The 18,595-nt window shown below is 43.3% G+C and overlaps 1 protein-coding gene and 1 long non-coding RNA gene across 3 annotated transcripts in view; one reads left to right on the forward strand and one right to left on the reverse strand.

Moving 5' to 3' along the window:
* Positions 1-394: 394 nt before the first annotated feature.
* On the reverse strand, positions 395-4,203 carry LOC116511050. The gene is made up of 2 exons (XR_004255712.1): positions 4,169-4,203; positions 395-2,679 (listed from the first exon to the last, which is right to left on the reverse strand). It is a non-coding gene; the product is annotated as an uncharacterized LOC116511050 (long non-coding RNA).
* A 3,426-nt stretch (positions 4,204-7,629) lies between these two features.
* YAF2 (YY1 associated factor 2) overlaps positions 7,630-18,595 on the forward strand; it is a 70,589-nt gene continuing 59,623 nt past the window's right edge. Inside the window, exons 1-2 of one of the 2 annotated variants that reach the window (XM_032220792.1) lie at positions 7,630-7,935; positions 8,334-8,459. In XM_032220792.1, coding sequence (XP_032076683.1) covers positions 7,910-7,935; positions 8,334-8,459 — 152 coding nt within the window. In that variant the 5' untranslated portion in view covers positions 7,630-7,909. Of the gene's footprint in view, positions 7,936-7,957; positions 8,130-8,333; positions 8,460-18,595 lie in introns of those variants that run through there. The other variant, XM_032220794.1, reaches the window with a different exon arrangement.

Here is an 18,595-nt window from a genome sequence, read left to right on the forward strand (position 1 = left end):
ACTATCTCTCTACCTTTATACTTCATTGGATTGTTTCTTGCTCTCTGCAGAATCTCTGTTCTTATTGCTTTCTTGATGAATGTAACATGCATCTCTCTAGGTAAATTGTTTCTCATCACATATCTCGTGTGCAATCTAAATGTCTTGTTGATCTCATTTAACACATTTTCTTTAGTATTCTCTATTGCTTCCAACAACAACTCTGCCATTATTTCAGCTAGGTTTTCTCCTTTCTCTTCCATATTTTGAATCTTAGATAATAATCTGTGCAATCCATTTCTAGAGAAATAATTGTTTTCTCCTAGTTATTATCTACTGCTGTAAGTCTATAATCCAGCTGTCCCACTTTCTTTTCTGAAAGCTTTTTCTTCCCCTTTTTGTATTCTTTATTTATTTTTCTCCAAAATCCCTTTAAAGTCTTTTAACTCCCCTTCTACTTTCTCCATTCTTCCATCTAATTTGCCTATCCTTTTCTTCAAGTCTTAATGTAGAGCCTGTATCATATTTTTTAGATCAAGTTTCTCTTGGTGTGCCATGGTATCCAATGTTCTCTGACTCGCAGGACTAGAAGTTGTTGAAGAGGCTGCTGAAGACAATTGTGTTGTTCAATAAAAAACCAGGGGAAAAAAGAAGATGAAAAAATACATCTTTATAATCCAAATCCAAATCTCTTGTTAACTTCTTTTCTTCAGGTTCTTCTTACCTTAATCCACATTGCTCAAAAGAGTGAAGAAAGAGGACAAAAAAGAGGGGGGGGGTGTTAAAAAATGAGTAAATTTTTTAATCCAAACCAACCCACCAGATCCAAAATTGCAATTGTCTTGTTTTTTTAATTCCAAAATAAAAATAATCATAGTATTACCAACCACTGAGAAAAGGAAAATCAAAATCGTATGTCCAACTATTCAAAAGACAAAAGGAGAAAAAGAATATCTATCATCTTTCCTGTTATTTCTCTTTCAAGTTCTGAGAGCTGCACTGTTCCAGTAAATAACGAAATTTTTTTCCCCCTCTCTATGAAGCAAAATAATTTCTTATCTATCTCGTTCACACATTGCTCTTTTCTTTGTTCTTATGACCAAATTGCAAGGAATTGTGCCTCTAGATGGCACTATAGTTCAATTCCAAAAAGGAAAAAAAGTTTTATGAAAAGAAAAAAAAATCATTTAGTCACTTTAGTTTTAATTTTTAATCTCTACTTTGAAAAATAAGAGATTTGAGTTTATTTAGTCTGGCTTTCTGATTTTTATTCTTTTGGAAACAGTCTTACGAAGCCAATTCAGTTTTTCCCTTTTTTTACTTATTTGGCTCCTCCTGCCTTCTTGGTGTAAGGAGGTGGAAGAGCACACACACACAAAAAAAACCCCAGTTCCACCTCCTCTGTTTTTGCTGTACTCTCCTCTCTCTACTATTCCAAGGAGGTTATAAAAAGAAACATTTTTTTTTTAAAAAATACCTCACCCAGACTGTCCACACTTTTCTGTCACCTCCACGTTCCTTTCGTGACCACCCCAGCTTTATGGTGGCTTGTAATGGCCACTTCCTTGGTCGCCAGTTTGAGAAGCTTCTTCTGAAATGGCTGGGGAATTTGCAACTTCCCTAAGTACGTTAGATTGTGCTTCTCTTGTTCACCGTCCCTACAGGACAGCTTTGGTTAAAAAGACCCCCTGCTGACAGCTGAGGTATTGATCCTTCAGGAACCCCCAAAGGAAGCATTCATCTGGCTGCAATGCTGGCCACCCCCCATCCCCCGTAATTAAAATATAACTTGAGAGCACCAAACATCTATAGTATGTTTATTTCACACTATTTTAATTGTTTTTGTTATAGTTTTAAATTTTATATCATTTATATAGCATTCCACCTGATTGACTACAAATAACATACACGAGCAAGTAAAAGTAAAATATATTTGAAAAATTAAAATAGTATGGAAAAAATCCACATTGCAAATAGAACATGGATGTCCTGCAGCTAAGATTTAAAGATTCAGCTGAAATGGGAGTTATGTTAGGCCATCCTCAACACAAGGAGGATAGGAGCCAATTGTTCCTTTGATGGTAATGTATTCCACAATTTGGAATCTAGAGAGGTTTGCTCAGGTAAGTAAGTAGTGAATTTTATTGTTTCTGTGTAGGAAAAATTGTTTGAGTCAGGGTTATGTTGCTTAAAAGAAAATATATATATCCTGCCTTGAATGTGAATGAATTGTTCTTCACCAAAAGAAAGGGGCCAGTTGAATCAAGTTTTATTTTCAAACCTCTGAAAATCACTATACTTCCTTGTTAACTTTGTCCTTAAATCCAAAATCATGAAAAGTAATGAATACTGTGCTCTTAAGTACAGTAAGTGATGGCGGTGGTGAGGACAGCGGCGGCAGTGGCAGAAACCCCAGGCAGGGCGTCTGCCGCCACCGCTGACCACACCCATGCCGGCAGCTGCAGACGCTCTCCATTCTCCATTCACCGCCAACCGCCCCATTTCACTCACGACGTTCCGGCTACAAAGCAGGAAATCACAGCTCAAGGGTATCCCCGAGGTCCCAGGAAGTTCTCATAGCTAGACGTGGAGCCAACGATGGAATAGGGTACCCCCTGCAAGCCCTGAGGACAATCATCTCCCCGAAGCTCTCCTCAAACGCGACTGGACACCATCAGCATGCTCAGTAGAGTATTTCTCCTAAAAGATAAAGGAGAATCCAATTATTAGTTGGTATGGAATATATGGTATAAATGGCTAGAGGAAAGATGTAATATTCTTTACATCTTTCCTCTAGCCATTTATACCATATATATATGGTATAAGGAAGTATTAAGGGAAGAAAGATTAAGAAATTAGAAAACAATTACAAAGCCGCATAAATAAATAGGATATAAAATGTAAGATGTATTGTATATAAAATAGTACACTAATAGATTATTATATATAAAAGAAGTATATGTACACATACATAGGTATAAGATGTATATAAATTGGTACATTAGTAGATTAATACGTAGAAAAGAAGTGTAAGTACACATGTATGGATGTAAGATGTAGATAAATTAGTACATTAATAGACAAATATGTCTAGAAGAAATATAAGTGCACATTTATGGATAAAAATGATATAACGGAGGTATACTGATTTGGAAATGTTGCAAAGATTATAATTGTGTTAAAAAAACTGGAAAAAACTGTTTAATAAAAAATATTTTTTTAAAAAGAGTAGGATCTTGGGGATGGAAAAGCAGGGAATCTTCCACGCAGGATGTCCATATCATGCACCTCACAGTATGGAAGAACCTTCAGCAAGCTCTGTTCATCTAATTTGAGCAAGAATAATATATCTGGGTAATGCAATTTGAGAGATACCAACACCCCATGCTATATAAGACTTGCAAGTAATGACCAGCACCTTAAATTTTACTAAAAATATAACATTTTCCAATACAGCAGTATCAAGATTGCCCAGTAAGCATGTGGGCTATTGCATTATGGACGAGCTCAAAAGGTAGCCCCATTTATAACTAACTAGCTTATGACCCAGTGTTGCCCTGGTATTTATAGACATTGAAATGTTTTTCTGACAGGGAGCCATTTAGAGGGGCCTTTTGTCCCCCTGCTCCCATGGCCATCATCTGTGTTCCCTGCCTTCCTCCTTTCATGCCCATCATCCCTGCCTTCTCCCTTCATCCTCCCATGCGCTCCTCTTTCCCACCCTGTGTACGATCTTGGCACTTTGCCCCAAAGTGTTTGTCTAACAGGTAAACAGGTAAAGAGGGGCCTTCCCCCCCCCCATTCCCATACCCATCATCCCTGCCCTCTCCCTGCCCTCCTCTTTCCCGCCCTGTCTACGATCCTGGCACATTGCCCCAAATCCATCCCCATTGGTCCACTGGAGGGCGAACGTCACGGCTGGCTTTCCAGAGGAAGCTGCAAAGGAACTGACATCACAAACAATTTCTGCTCTAGGACACCACACTTGCTCTGTTTAAAGGCCCAGGCATTCCAGAGTTATGCTGGAACACAGACACACACACACACACCAAGGGTGTCTCCCCCCTAGTAATTGTTTCCAGAGCGCAAGTCATATGTGTACCAAGTTTGGTTAAAATTGCTCGAGGAGTTATGCTGGAACACACACACACACACACACACACACACACGAGTGTTAGAAGTGTCTTACCCTCACAGTATTTGTTTCCAGAGGGTAGGTCATCTGTGTACCAAGTTTGGTTGAAATTGCTCAAACCGTTCCAGAGTTATGCTGGAAGAAATATACATACGTACATACATATTTATTTTTAAAAAATATATATATAAATTTTCGAATCCCTAGTGCCGCATAATGGAATTAGCTCCTGTTACTTGTCCCAGCTTCTGCCAACCTAGCAGTTCGAAAACATGTAAAAATACAAGTAGAAAAATGGGGACCACCTTTAGTGGGAAGGTAACAGCATTCTGTGCACTTTTGGCGCTTAGTCATGCTGGCCACATAGCTATGGAAACCTCTTCGGACAACCCTGGCTCTTTGTCTTTGAAACAGAGATGAGCACCACCCCCTAGAGTCGGAAATGACTAGCACAGATGTGAGAGAGGAACCTTTACCTATACATACATACATACATACATACATACATACATACATAATATAAATATAAATATATACTTATATTAAAATAAATGAAGAAAATGAAGAAAATTATAATAATCTAGTAACAGAATGACAAAGATATGAGTGGCCATCTCCAGCGCTTCTTGATTGAGATAAACCTGCAATTGCACCACCCAAAGCTAGCCAAATGTTCCCCTGAATACTGCTTCTAGAAAGTGGAAGGTAGGAGTTAGTGGTAGTTAGGTAGAAGAGGACCCCAGATTTAGTTTCTTAAGCAGAGAGCAGACCAGTGCCTCTTTCAAATCCACTTCTCTTTCCCTCAAATAGGTATTATCACCTGAATCCAATTTCCTATCACCTCCCAGACTCCTTGCCTAGATGTGATAAAGATGATTCTAGAACCACAGCCTCAAAAACCTCCCAAGAAACACAGAGCATTACGTCTTTTCATTCTATTCATTGGGCTTCCTATTTGAAGCTAATACAAATGATTATATCACAAAATTTCAGCCAGATAATGGCAATTTACCACCAATTGTCTCTTCTTAACTATTCTTCCCTAAAAAGGCTCAAGATACTTTTAATAAGGCAGCTATCTGATTTACAGAGACATACATCATTATCCTAATTGTGACAATAGGCTCAAATTTAACTTTGTATCCTGGTATATTGATTTTCATTTCCATCGGCTGACACTTCAGATCAATTCCATAGGTTCTATAAATTTGAAAAAAAAAATTTATCTATCAGGCACCAAAGCTAAGGAGGTAGTATATCTAGTCATCACCAGGAAGTAATGAAAATGACCCCCAAGATTAGGCGAAAGTCAGACTGGGTCATTATGGTTTAAAACAACCCATAGTTATGATGCTCATATATTCTCAAGCTACTTTTGACTTCAAAAAAGGTTTAAATGAATCAGAACTAACAATCTAGTCAAATCCATCCTTGCCCTCTCCAAATTCAAGTGCTGTAGTTCAGAAAGAGATATTGCTCTACCAGTAAGAAAAGTACAATAGCTGCATGCTCAATCTGTCATTTAGGCCTAACCTTACAAATACAGTTTTGCATCTGGTGACCTGTGAAACAATATTCCTCACAACAAACAAGGTCTTTGCAATGCATATTTGCCTTCTACCTCACTGCTTTCAAGTTGTGAATGACCTATAAATCAGCCAGGCAGATCATATTGAGAAATACCTTGTATTTGCTGTCCAGTCAGGTTTTGGTGATACATGTCAGCACTGCTCCCTTGTCTACAATTTAATTAATTAGTCCACAATTATTTTATTATAAATAAATCTGGCAATCAAAATATCAGTCTGAGCACAAGGAACCCAGCTACCAGAATGCTTAGCTCAAAATATGAGATATGGGGCCTGAAATAAATATTGCATCCAAAATTACCCATCTCTCTTCCCGCTCCCCCCCAAAAAGTGCCCTCATCTGCCAGCATATTTTATTCATCCGTCACTACTGTTATCCTTTCTTGTGTACATTGGAGAGGCATTTATACATATAGATGCTTCTTTTAAAAAAGGTGTCTGATCATTCCTGCAGTTCAAGCCAAAATGGCCATGGATAGTACCTGACTGAAACGGGTGTGTGTGTCTGTGTGTGTGGTGGTGGTACATGTTTGCAGCAGCCTAAAGTGACCAATAGGAATGCAGCAGATTCTAACTCCTGGCTGCATCTGTAACCAAAAGAGGGAAAACATTGGTACAGATTAAAGGCAAATGTGAAAGAATCCTCAATTGATCCAGAAAAATGTTAATATATCTATTAAAAATTGAAATGATTAAATATAGCACACAGATGCTCCAATAATCACTTTCGGTAATAAATCTAAATAATAATGGCATATCAATCCATATTTATTTATTTTATTTATTTAGTTTGTCAAACATGTACAAGGTAACCGTTATAAGTATAAACATGGACATGAATAAAGGAAATGAGTACAAATAAATGGGGACAGTAGGACAGGGATGGTAGGCATGCTGGTGCACTTATGCACGCCCCCTTTACGGACCTCATAGGAATTGGGTGAGGTCCACACTAGACAGTTTTAAAGTTGAAGCTGTGGGGACTTGAGGATGTAACAATGGAGTCAGGTACAGCATTCCAGGCATTGACCACTCTCTTGCCAAAGTCGAATTTCTGCAATCGAGTTTGGAGAGTGTATCTTGAGTGTGTATTGATTGTTTGCCTGGGCATTATTGAGGTTGAAGCCGAAGTAGTCTTTGATAGATAGGACGTTGTAGCAGACAATTTTGTGTATTATGCTTAGGTCAGAGGGTAGTCGTAGTTCCAGGTTGTCCAAGCCCAAAATTTCAAGCCTAGCAGTAGAAGGGATTCTATTGTGAGCAGGAGTGGAATGTAAAACATGACATTTTACATTCTCTGATTTCAAGGAATATGGAAAGGGATGTAATGTACTCACCTTGCTTACATGATTAAAACTGTTCAATGCAGATCAGTTACTTCACCACAATCATATTCCCTTGTTTACATTCTTAAATCATCATTCACTGCAAGTTGACCCTGTCTTAGCCGAGATCTGACAGCTTTACCCGAGATGGATGCACGCACGTGCCTCGGAGGAGATGATTCCAGGCATTCGGGGCCCAATTACATAAATACAGCTGAAGTCAGCATTGGACTCCTTACCGATATACACGTGTAAGTGGGTTACTCCGGGTTTATATGAAATCCAACGGTATGGTTTTGGGTTAATAGCCTGGGCCTCCTAGGAGACGTTAACCCAAATGAGCGATTGCGTTAAATTGGAAATTAGGCCTAGCAAAGGTTATGGCTTCGTGACGAAGCGGGGGGGGGGGGGGACCATCTCCGGCAAGGCGAGCGCGTCTTTGAACCAAAGGGGGAACCGGCGGCGGTGCTTCGGGCCCGAAAAGGGCTCCTCCTCGTCACCGTCTGAGGAAGGCGAACGCCGTTCCTCTTTGCTCCGGCCGTCTGGGACGCCTCGGCCTGGCTGTGGGCTGACGCTGGTTGGCGACGGGAGGAGCACGTGAGTGGGAAGAAAGGGGGAGCACAAGGTCGGGTTGAGCGAGGGGGCGGCGGCGGCAGCAGGAGTTTCCCCGACATCTGGAGGTGTCGGCGGCCCCGCTTGGGAGCGAACGGCGGGCGGGAGCTGTTCGCCGCAGCAATAGCGGCTGCAGCGGCTCCTCCTCCTGCTGCTGCTGCTTCGCCGAGTCCCTCCGCCTGAGTCGCCTCTCCGAGCCTCCGGTCGCTCCTCCTTACTGACAAAAACACAAAGGGCCGCACCAGTCTGGAGACGCCTCTGTAGCCGGCATGGGAGACAAGAAGAGCCCCACAAGGTGAGGAGAGCAGAGAGACGGGCGGGAGGGCAGCCGCGTAGGCGGGCAGACAGGCAAAGGGCCTTCGCGGGCAGGCCGGTCAGGAGACGGCGGGGGGCGGCGGGGCTGCGAGGCCGCCGTCCCCGCTTCTTTTCCTCCCCCTCCCTCCTCTGCCAAAGCCTTTGGCGCCCCCCAACGCAGCAGGAACGATGGCGGTGAGGAGGAGGAGGAGGAGGAGGCGAAGGGAGAGAGGGAGGAGGAGGAGGAGACGTTGTGGGAAGCGGCGGCGGCAGACGAGGAGAAGCGAGGCCCTGAGGGGAAGCGGGGAGGGAGGGGAAGAGCGGCCGCGGCGATGCCTTGTTTTGCGTCTTAAATTTCCTTATGTTTTTCCTCGTCCTCCCTCCCGCTTTTTCGAGTAGGCCGAAGCGGCAGCCGAAACCTTCCTCCGACGAAGGCTACTGGGACTGCAGCGTCTGCACCTTCCGGAACAGCGCCGAGGCCTTCAAGTGCATGATGTGCGATGTGAGGAAGGGCACCTCCACCCGGTGAGTGAGCGGGCAAGAAACCTGGCCTGACAGCCGCTTCCCCGGGCAAAGCAGGAGCGGGGATGGACGGGGGGCGTGGGGTGGGGGAGAAGGCGGCTGGAGTCAGGAAAGATGGATCAGAACGGGGGAGCCGGCGACTGCCACCCCCATAGCCGTGGGGCAGGCGTATCGCTTGCTCTCTTCTATGGGAATCGTAACGGCTCCATTTGCCCCCTTCCCCTTCTTTACTTCAATAAACGTCCCACTCCCGTGGTGAACTTAAAACTTGCGAATCAGATGCTCTTTCTGCCTGCTTCCCACCTCTCTGGATCTGTAGGAAGATGGGAAGTGCTGGCTGTTGGTTTTTAATCCTCGTAAACTCATGCTTTGAAATGCTCAAACTGACCAAATATTAATGGCAAGCAGTTGCACAAATTGTGAGAATAGATTTTATGACATCAGTTGAAAACAAAACAAAAATGGGCCAGAGTTTGTTTTACTTTTATTGAGACAACTCTGTTGTTATACTGTGCTGTGTATACCCAAACATATGTGCACACATGGACTGTCCCATTTATTTTGTGATATTAGCAAGCACATATATACTGTTGATCAAAATAGAAGTACTCTATTACGTTTGAAAATATTAACTATGATAATGTAGACAATAAGAGTATATTTTTCTGTCCCTGTATTCCAGAACCTTTAAAAATTATTTGATTATCCAAAAACTGTTGTTATAAAGAGAGAGGGAAATGAGGAAATATGTGATGGAGATACATATTTATGCAAGCTGAGTGAGTGGTGGCTGCTGAGGTTATGAAAATTTCAAGCTTCTGTGGGATGTTAAAAAAAGGGAAAACATGGTTATTGGTAATTTGGGAGGCAAAGGTGGAGCAGGAGGTTTGTTAGTCCACATCCTGGAACAACACAGCAGAGCCTCTCCTGATGCAGATCAATAGGATTGTAACAATAAGTATTTGCTGAGCTACTCCCTGCTTCTTTACATGATTATACATGTATGTAAATATAACTAAGATAATTTTTTCATATTACACTTATCTCCTATGTCCCACTGTTACTTTAAGTAGTTACTGATGAACTTAGTTTAATTTCTTTCAACAATTTACAGTACCAATACATGCTTGCTTTCAAACGACCATCTCTCACAGCTATTTCTTAATAGAGTTAGCGATAATATTTTGCTCCAGGTACAGTTATAACCTCGAACAGTACTTAGCATTTAATCCAAAAAATTAAACAGAAGTGATCTACTTAAATATATAAAACAAGTGATCCATGTGTAGAGTGGTTCAGTTCTGTTTTCTGTCACCGAGGACTCACAACAATTAATACTGAGAACTTGTCCTATTTGTACCCGTGTCATTATTTGTTATTTTCTTGGCACTCAGATTTTGAATATTCAGACCAAGTCAGTGAACATGCATGCACACATGTATTTGTGACATTTAAAAAAATTATCAGCAATATTTTCTGCCCAGTTCAATTATGCAAGATACTTGCTTTGAATCTATTGTAGTTAAAATATTTTTATAACTTGCGGCATTATAAATACATTTCAGACTTTGAAAAAGTGTGGGTGCTGTCACAAAATAGTTATCAAAAGTTCATGTGCATTAACATATTAGTTGTTATAATGTTCATGCTAATGTCCATAATAGAAGTGGCAAAACTTAAAAGTCAAATCATTTGTCCAAAAAAGTGAGTACAGAATAAAGCCAAAGTGGTTCTGAGCTCCAAAGCCATTTGTTTGAATTCAGATTTCCATTTAAAATAATTCTCACTTTCTTTGTCTATTCTTTATCTTTTTTACTATGTAAATTTTGATCAAATAATTCAGGACAATTAAGCAGAAAAACAGCAACATATGTATAAAAAAATTAGGGAAAGAAGGTAAGAATACACCTCACTTATCTTGGCCTGACAGTGAACTTGCTCTGTTTTGTTTCTGTCTGTGCCAGCAAATGTATTTTTTCATTTATGTAAAGAAATTCACCTCTCAAATCTCACCATCCCAGAAAGTCAACTCATTTTCTTTCTTCCACAGCTCCACTTTTGTTGTTTCTTATTTCTCTATCCATAAGGCTATTCACTTCCATTTTTAATTAAAATCCTTGACTTTCATTGTTATCCTCCCTAATCAAAGTTGTAGTTGGTATATAGCAGGTAAACTGCTAACTAGTGCAAAGTAAAAGAATTACATATCTGTCAGGGGTCCAAGTAACATACCCGTAGCAAACACAACTCTGAGGCAGGTAGATTCCTCAAAGAATAAGTTTATTGGATATGTCATATTGGCACAGGCTGGTGAAAACTGACTCTGATTATTCCCACGATTTTTACCTAATTAAAAGTAAAACAAAAATCACTTCCTCAAAACGATCGGTCACATGGTCCAATCACAATACTGTCCAGTTGCTAGGTGCACTTGGTATTCTCCCATGCTTCCTTCAGTGATTCCATTTATTGATATGGATGATGGAGGATCAATGTACTCCCTCAATTCTGTCATTCTGGACTTAGCTCTATGAATGCCTGGGCTAAGTTGTTGTCAATGTACTCCCTCAATTCTGTCCTAGCTTTGGCAAGGGGAAGGATTATCAGGCACCGGGTGCATCCCATTTCTATAATAGCTTCTGTTTCTCCCTCCTATTTTCAGCACAACTAGCTTTGACTTGATAGCAAATGGATAGATGTCTTCATTTACCATTGGGTTGTCCTTGCTGTCATCATTGCTGTCCCCGGTTGCCAGCAGCAGGCCTCCTTGAGCTGGAGTTCCCTCTTCCCCTTCAGGGAGGAGACCTCAATGACTTGGCGGGTGAATTTTCCTCTCTCCGGATTCTTCCGTGGTGGCTTTTTTGGTTTGGTTGATGCAGGGCTCTTTGCTTGTGGGACAGGAGTTTGGGCCAGGTACTTGGACATGTAGTGGTCCTGTTGATCACATTGGAAGCACTTGATTGATACCGTTGAGGCCCCTTTTGGTCTGTCCTTTCCTTGGCCAGTGCTAGTTCTCTGGCTGAGCTTTCCTTGGGCTTTTTCTCTGGAGTTTCCTTCTGGTACTGGTTCATCTTGAGGTCCATGGCCACAGTTATTTGGTACCAATCATGGATGCTGTCTGGGACTCCCCAGGAGAGGCAGGTGTGGTGTAATTCTTTGTCTGAGCCCTTGGAAAAAGAACCAGGACCAGGAGACGCTTGGCCAATGTCGCAGTTTCCCAGCAATTCTGCAAAATTCTCTAATGTATTCTTTGGCCGAGCGACCCTCTTGCTTGATGGCTTTAATTTCTGCCTCTGCTTCTTGGGCTTGGGCTTAGTTTTTGAACCTATTCCTCAATTTCTGCAGGAAGTTGTTGACGTTCCCTAGTTCTGGCACATCTTCGTCTTGCAGTTAGGTCACCCACTCTGCTGCCTCCCCATCTAGGTTCTACAAGATGGCTTGGATGATTTATTGGTTGTTGGCATAGGGCCCCCATGACGGTCAATTTGTGTCTACACCCAGTTTAGGTAGAAAGCCAATTTGTCTGGACTCCCATCGAAGGCCGCTGTGAAATGCGGAAGCTGGCTGCGGTGGTGGTGGCGGAGGCTGAGTGGGAGCAGGATTCATTGCATTTGGACTCCGCCATGCGCCTGGTAGTAAGCCCAGATGGGTGGTAATTGCCAAGCCAGCGGTAACTGGGGCTGTTCAGGAGGATTAGCCTGCCCCCTACACTGTGGAGGAATCTGCTGTGGTCCTGGGCTCAACCAAATTGTGGGAAGCGGCAGCAGGCATGGAGCACCGCTATTGTTGACCGGTCCTGCATGGTAAGACGCAGTCTTCCTAATCTAATACACACAAAGTCTAATACACAGAACAGAAGTAATAACATCTGGTGAATGGCCTGACTTTGACTCTGTAGTTAGAAGACATCTGGGAAAATATTAAATAGTAGGGGTTTTTTTCTTTCCTTTTGAAGTTATAAAAGGAACTAATTTGCAAATAACTAAATCTTACTAAAATTGACTATTGGATTATGGATTGGAAAGACTGGAAGAATTTAGTGGAGTAACCTGAATTAATTTGGACTTGGAGTATTAATGTTATTTAATAGAACATTATATGGCAAAAGAAAAAAAGGTCAGAAGAAAAGAGAGAAAAATGAAAAGACTTTAAAATTTGGACAATTGGAAAATTGGGGAATTATAAGGCTGTAAATTATGAAATAAAATGTGGGGTTTTGGAGATATAACTATGGGATTAATGTTACTTGATTAAATAGAAGCTTCTTAAATATTGAGATATTGGAATAATAGAAATATAATTTTATAAGCTGTATCAAATTACTATAGAATGGATCTAGAGATGTATGAAGAAATATTGAGCATGTTAAAAAATCTGCATGAATCCTTAAGAAATGACAAAGAGACAAAGGAATTGTTTAAAGATACAGAAATGAATGTAGAAGCTATTCAAAAACTGGGGAGGGAGAGAGGAACACAATATTCAAGAAATAGAGGAAAAACTACAAAAAGCAGGAGAAGGGGAGAATAAAAATGAGAAGCAAGAAGCTAGGAACAAAGAAAAGAGACTGATAAGTAGAAGACATGTACATAACATCACAATTTATGGTACACAGAAAAAAAACCTTTAAAAAACAAAAACAAAAGGAAACTTTGTGGATGGGTGTTCAAAAAATGCAGCAGAAAGAGGCAAAAGGTACCCTGAAGTTTAGAAGAGACAAAAAAACTAAAAAGAGATACAATATTCCAAGAGAGAGAGATAAAAGACGGACCAAAAAATCAATAAACGATGGAATTTTAGAAAGACAAAGAGATGATGGATAATGAGAAAATATATTAATAAAATGGGAAAATACCATAACCCCAATAAGTTTAGGTTAATAGATGGTAATTTAGGACTAGACAATTTAACTGAAGTACTAATATTAATTCTGTTAAAAGATATTGTGAATTTAAAATATTAAGGATTAGAAATGGTGGGGACCTTGAGATATACTCCCGTGATGGATTGACTATTGTTAATAATAGGTGTTGTTAGTAATCCTATACATTTGGAATATTGATGTTATGGTGGAATAATGAGCGATTTTAAAAATATTGAATGACAACATTTGCTAAGGGATAATAAACACAGGGTGTGAAGAAATGTTATTTATGCTTAAATGAATCAAAAGTAAAATGTAAAAGGAATATGAAATGAGAATAGTATTGTTTGAAGTTGAAAGATTAGAATTTCACATACTAGCAATAGCAATAGCAATAGCAATAGCAGTAGACTTATATACCGCTTCATAGGCCTTTCAGGCCTCTCTAAGCGGTTTACAGAGAGTCAGCATATTGCCCCCAACAATCTGGGTCCTCATTTTACCCACCTCGGAAGGATGGAAGGCTGAGTCAACCCTGAGCCGGTGAGATTTGAACCGCTGACCTGCTGATCTAGCAGTAGCCTGCAGTGCTGCATTTAACCACTGCGCCACCTTACTATTTGTACTATTATTGCTAATGTTGTATAAAAAAGATCTGATCCAATAAATGCACTGTCCACTGTCTAGGGCAGGAGTCCTTGGTTTATGGATGGGCAATGGTATGCGGCATGCCAGCAACTGGGCCACACAAACAAGCGAAGCCCCAAGAAGAGACTTGACTGCCATCTGTCAGAAATGGTGTAGGGTCTGCTTGGGAAGGGGTTGGACTAGATGACCTACAAGGCCCCTTCCAACTCTATTAATCTGTTAATACCACTGAAAAAGAAAAACAATAAATCCAAGAAAAAAACCAGCATAGTTGCACAAAGATCTCTCTGATAAATTCAAAGACAAAAAGGATAAGTAAAACAAATATAACATATAACTAAGGCAGAATATCAGCAGATAGCCCGAATCTGCAAAAATGAAGTCAGAAAAGGAATGGCTCAGAATGAACAAAGGCTTGAAAAAAAGTTAAATATAATTTTAAAAGTTTCAATATATAAATAAGAAAAAAGTCAAGTCCACTAAAAAGTGAAGATGGCAAGGAAGTAACAGGCAAAGAGAAAGCAGAGCTGCTCAACTCATTCTTTGCATCAGTCTTCACATGCAGATATTATCTCAGAAACATTGTACCATGTCTTTGAAAAATTTGGAACACTGGGGAACTACCAGAAGATTGGAAAAGAAGTGATATGGTTCCAATCTTCAAAAAAAAAAGGGGGGGGGAGACAGACATAGGAAGTTACAAACCAATCAGCCTAACATCAATAACTGGGAAGATACTGGAAAAAATGATTAAAAACTCTGGGGATGAGGCTGCTGTTCCCGACTAGCCAGCCTTTTCTGGCTTGTTCAAGTATACTCATTACAAGACTATTTTGAACAAGGCTAAAGCCTCGACCTGCTTGGGTACTAGCACCCCGGCTCCAGCTGCTCCTGCACTGGAGGACCTCAGGGACTCTTTTGAGGAGCCAGAACCTACTCAGGAAATTGTGCCAGTTCCAAGATTGTTTCTTAACGTGGTGCAAAACCAGTGGGCGCAGCCAGGTACCCTTGCTACCCCTAGTGGTAATGACAAGAAATTGTACACGGTTGATCCAAGTGTAGAAGATTTACTGAAATTGCCTTCCGTGGATGCGCCTTTGGCGGCTCTCACTTCCAATTCAGTGCTCCCCCCTGAACTGTTAGAAGGGCTCAAAGCGGAAGACAAAAGGGCCGAGAACGCCTGACACAAGACTCATCAGGCTTGGGCCATTAAAACTTCCGCTTCTGTGTCCTTTCTGTCCAGGGTGGCGCTACTCTGGCTGAGACAGCTCCTCGCCAAGCTCCTGGCTGGGAATACCAAATTAAGGCAGGATGTTAACAAAATTATCGCAGCAACAGAGTACATTGCCAATGCCACCCTGAACGCTGCTACCATCAGCCCTTTCATGACAGAAACCGTCAACTGTCTTTCTCTAAACGTCCCTATCGCGGAGGGTCCAGACCCTTCAGATGTTATAAGTTACCATCAGCGGACAACTCCCATACGAGGGCGTCTCCAGCTGTTCCACGACCAATGGGAGCAGTTACTTCCCGTCAGACCTGTGGATCCTTCAGATGATACGCATAGGTGTAACATTAGAGTTCATTCCCCTCCTCCCCGACACTTCGTTCGGTGTCCAACCCCCTCCTGTCCGGTCAGGAGGACTCTCATGGAACAGGAGATCCTTCACCTCAGAGACATAAACTCCATAGAACTGGTTCCACCCGGTCAGGAAAGGGTTTTATTCAATACTCTTCCTTGTCCCAAAGAATTCCAGGGGGGGTGGAGGGGGGGACCCTCGATCTAAAAAAGCTAAACCATCATATAGCATACCGGAGGTTCAAGATGCAGTCCCTTCAGTCAATTCTGGCTTGTATCAGGCCGAGAGATCTCTTAACATCCATACATCTCAAGGAGGCCTACCTCCACATCCCCATTTGCAAACCTCACTGCAGGTTCCTGAGATTCTTTTATGCAGGCCGCCACTACCAGTACAGGGCTCTGCCATTCGGCCTGTCCTTGGACCTCGGACCTTTACAAAGATCCTAGCTGAGATCTCACCCGGTCCGCCTGCATTGCTACCTGGATGACTTCCTCATTCAGTCATCGTCACGGCAACAAGTGGTGCAAGCTCTGCAGCACACACTGCAAACCCTCCAATATCACGGGTTCTCCATCAACAAAGAGTCATCTGCATCCGACCACCAGGCTGTAGCACCTAGGTGCCATCATCGACACCACCAGTTGCCAGGTCTCCCTATCTCCAGAGCGGTTGGCAAGCATCAGAAGCCAGGTGTTGCAGGTACTGCAGGCATCGCAGGCATCGATCGTGCAGCTGTCACAACTCCTCAGCAAGATGATTTCATGCCTGTCAATAGTACCTAGGGCACGCCTTCATTCTCGACACCTGCAATGGCTCCTGCCCTACCAGAGGCCCGGCCTGGGTCTCTGCAGCTGGCGTGGGTGTGGTCGGCGACGCTGGGCTTGGGATCTTTGCAGCTGCCGCTCCCCACACCGTGGTGTTATGCTGATTGTTCCCCCCTCCTCCTTGCTTATGGACATGATAAATTGGATCAGCAGGGAGTGGCTGAGGCAGCTGGCATGGATATTGATGCCAGCAGAAGATGGCTTCAGTAGTTGGCATAGGCGCGATTGGAGTGGGGGGGTTTCCTTCATTGTGGCCCCCTCCAGTATCACTGCCGTTGCCTGGGCCACCGTACTGTGTCATTTTGCCCCTACTCTTGTGACAATATGGACTGGGTCAACGGAGTGCAGCCCTGGCGATGGACATGAGTGCAGCTGACGTGGACAGAGCTTAGCTGCTGGAGTTGTTGAAGTTGGAGCAGCTGCTGCTGCCACCTCTGTCCTCATCACCGCCACTACGGGCCGCTTCACCACCTCGCAATTCATCATCTGCTGCAATTTTGACATCTAGCCATTACTCTTACATATTGTCCTTAACACCGACCATTGTTATGATGAACATAAGCTTCCCGCTACCCCCTTGAACACTGTCGGCCCCCCCCCCCCCCCCGCGGTGGATATGTCATCTCCTCATTCCATCTCCCCGTGATGTCACCCCGTTTGGTTGATGCCACACTCTCCTCTATGTTATACTGCGACAGAACTTTATTCCTTTCGGGAACTCCCCCTTTCCCGGGGATGGCCTTCTTGCCTATCAAGATGCTTCCTTAATGATGGATCTTGGGATCCCGAGATGTGGCATGCGAAGAAGAGACTTCTTAGCAGTTTTATACAGGGGTTTTTAAGGGAGGGTGCATGGGGGTTGATTCGGATGGCTCAGACAGGCTTGGGGGGGAGTCTGCCAGGGCACAGGCCAGAGTTAACTAATGGGCGCGGGTCGGGAGTGCTGGGAAGGGTTGGGATTCCGGGGGAGATATTAAGCCAGGGGTTCACCATCTGTACTGTTTATGGGAGAGGCAGATATGGTGGGGGCCGAGGGCCAAATTATGTTTGGGGGATGCGGGTTTGCTGTTTAAGAGTGATCGCGCGTTCCGACCCTCATCACCCTTCTCACACCCCTGGGTGTGGTACATAAGGCTCCCCTCATTTACAACCTCATACAAGAGGGTAGAGTGGACCTGGCATGCATTACGGAGACCTGGTTGGGCCATGAGGGGAGTGTTCCCCTTAGTGAATTATTCCCACCAGGCTTCCGGGCATTTCACCAGCCGAGAGCCCAGGGCAGGGGCGGGGAGGGGGGTGGCAGTGGTTATTAGGGAAAGTCTGGGACCTCAGGAGGTCACTGTGCCTCAGATAGGTGGGTGTGAGTCCCTTTTTGTGAAATGGGGCCTTGGAGTTCAGGTGGGCCTTTTTGTTATGTACCTGTCTCCCTGCTACGTTTCATCGGCCCTGCCAGAGCTGCTGGATGTGTTAGCTGGATTGGCCGTTGATTTCCCCAGGCTTATGATCTTGGGGGATTTCAAACTGCCTTCCATTGGCAAGACATCCGAGTCAGCTTGGGAGTTCATGGCTTCCATGACAGCTATGGACCTAACTCAGTTAATTCAAGACCCCACCCATAGCAGGGAACACACGCTCGACCTGATTTTCGGCTCTGGACAGTGGATGAGTGATCTAGATGTAGGGGATATTTCTATCCTACCCTTGTCATAGTCTGATCATCAGGCTTGACTTCCATACTGCTACCCTTCGCCGCAGGGAGGCAGAACCAACTCGATGGTTCCGCCCCAGGCGCCTGATGGACCCTGAAAGGTTCCTGATGGAGCTTGGGACTTTTCCTGAATCGCTTGCTCACAGCTCGACCGAAGCCCTAGTGGAAGCCTGGGATAGGGTGGCCACTGGGGCCTTGGTCCACGTTGTGCCTTTGCGGCCTCTGACCCGGTGTTGATCCTGGGTAGCTCCCTGGTTTACCAAGGAGCACCGGGAGATGAAACGCCATAAAAGATGCCTAGAGAGTGGTTGGAGGGCCAGCCGGTCCGAATCTGATCGAACACTAATAATAATTCATATTAAATCCTACTTAGTGGAGATATAAGCGGCAAAACGGCAACATTTTTCCGCTCTTATCGCATCCACAGATAACTGCCCAGCCACCCTGTTTAGGGTGACCTGCTCCTTACTCAACCAAGGAACTGGGAAAGACCCCCTTGCAGGATAGGGCTG

The sequence above is a fragment of the Thamnophis elegans genome, chromosome 7 (genome assembly GCF_009769535.1).
Source record: "Thamnophis elegans isolate rThaEle1 chromosome 7, rThaEle1.pri, whole genome shotgun sequence".
Classification (NCBI taxonomy): Eukaryota; Metazoa; Chordata; class Lepidosauria; order Squamata; family Colubridae; genus Thamnophis; species Thamnophis elegans.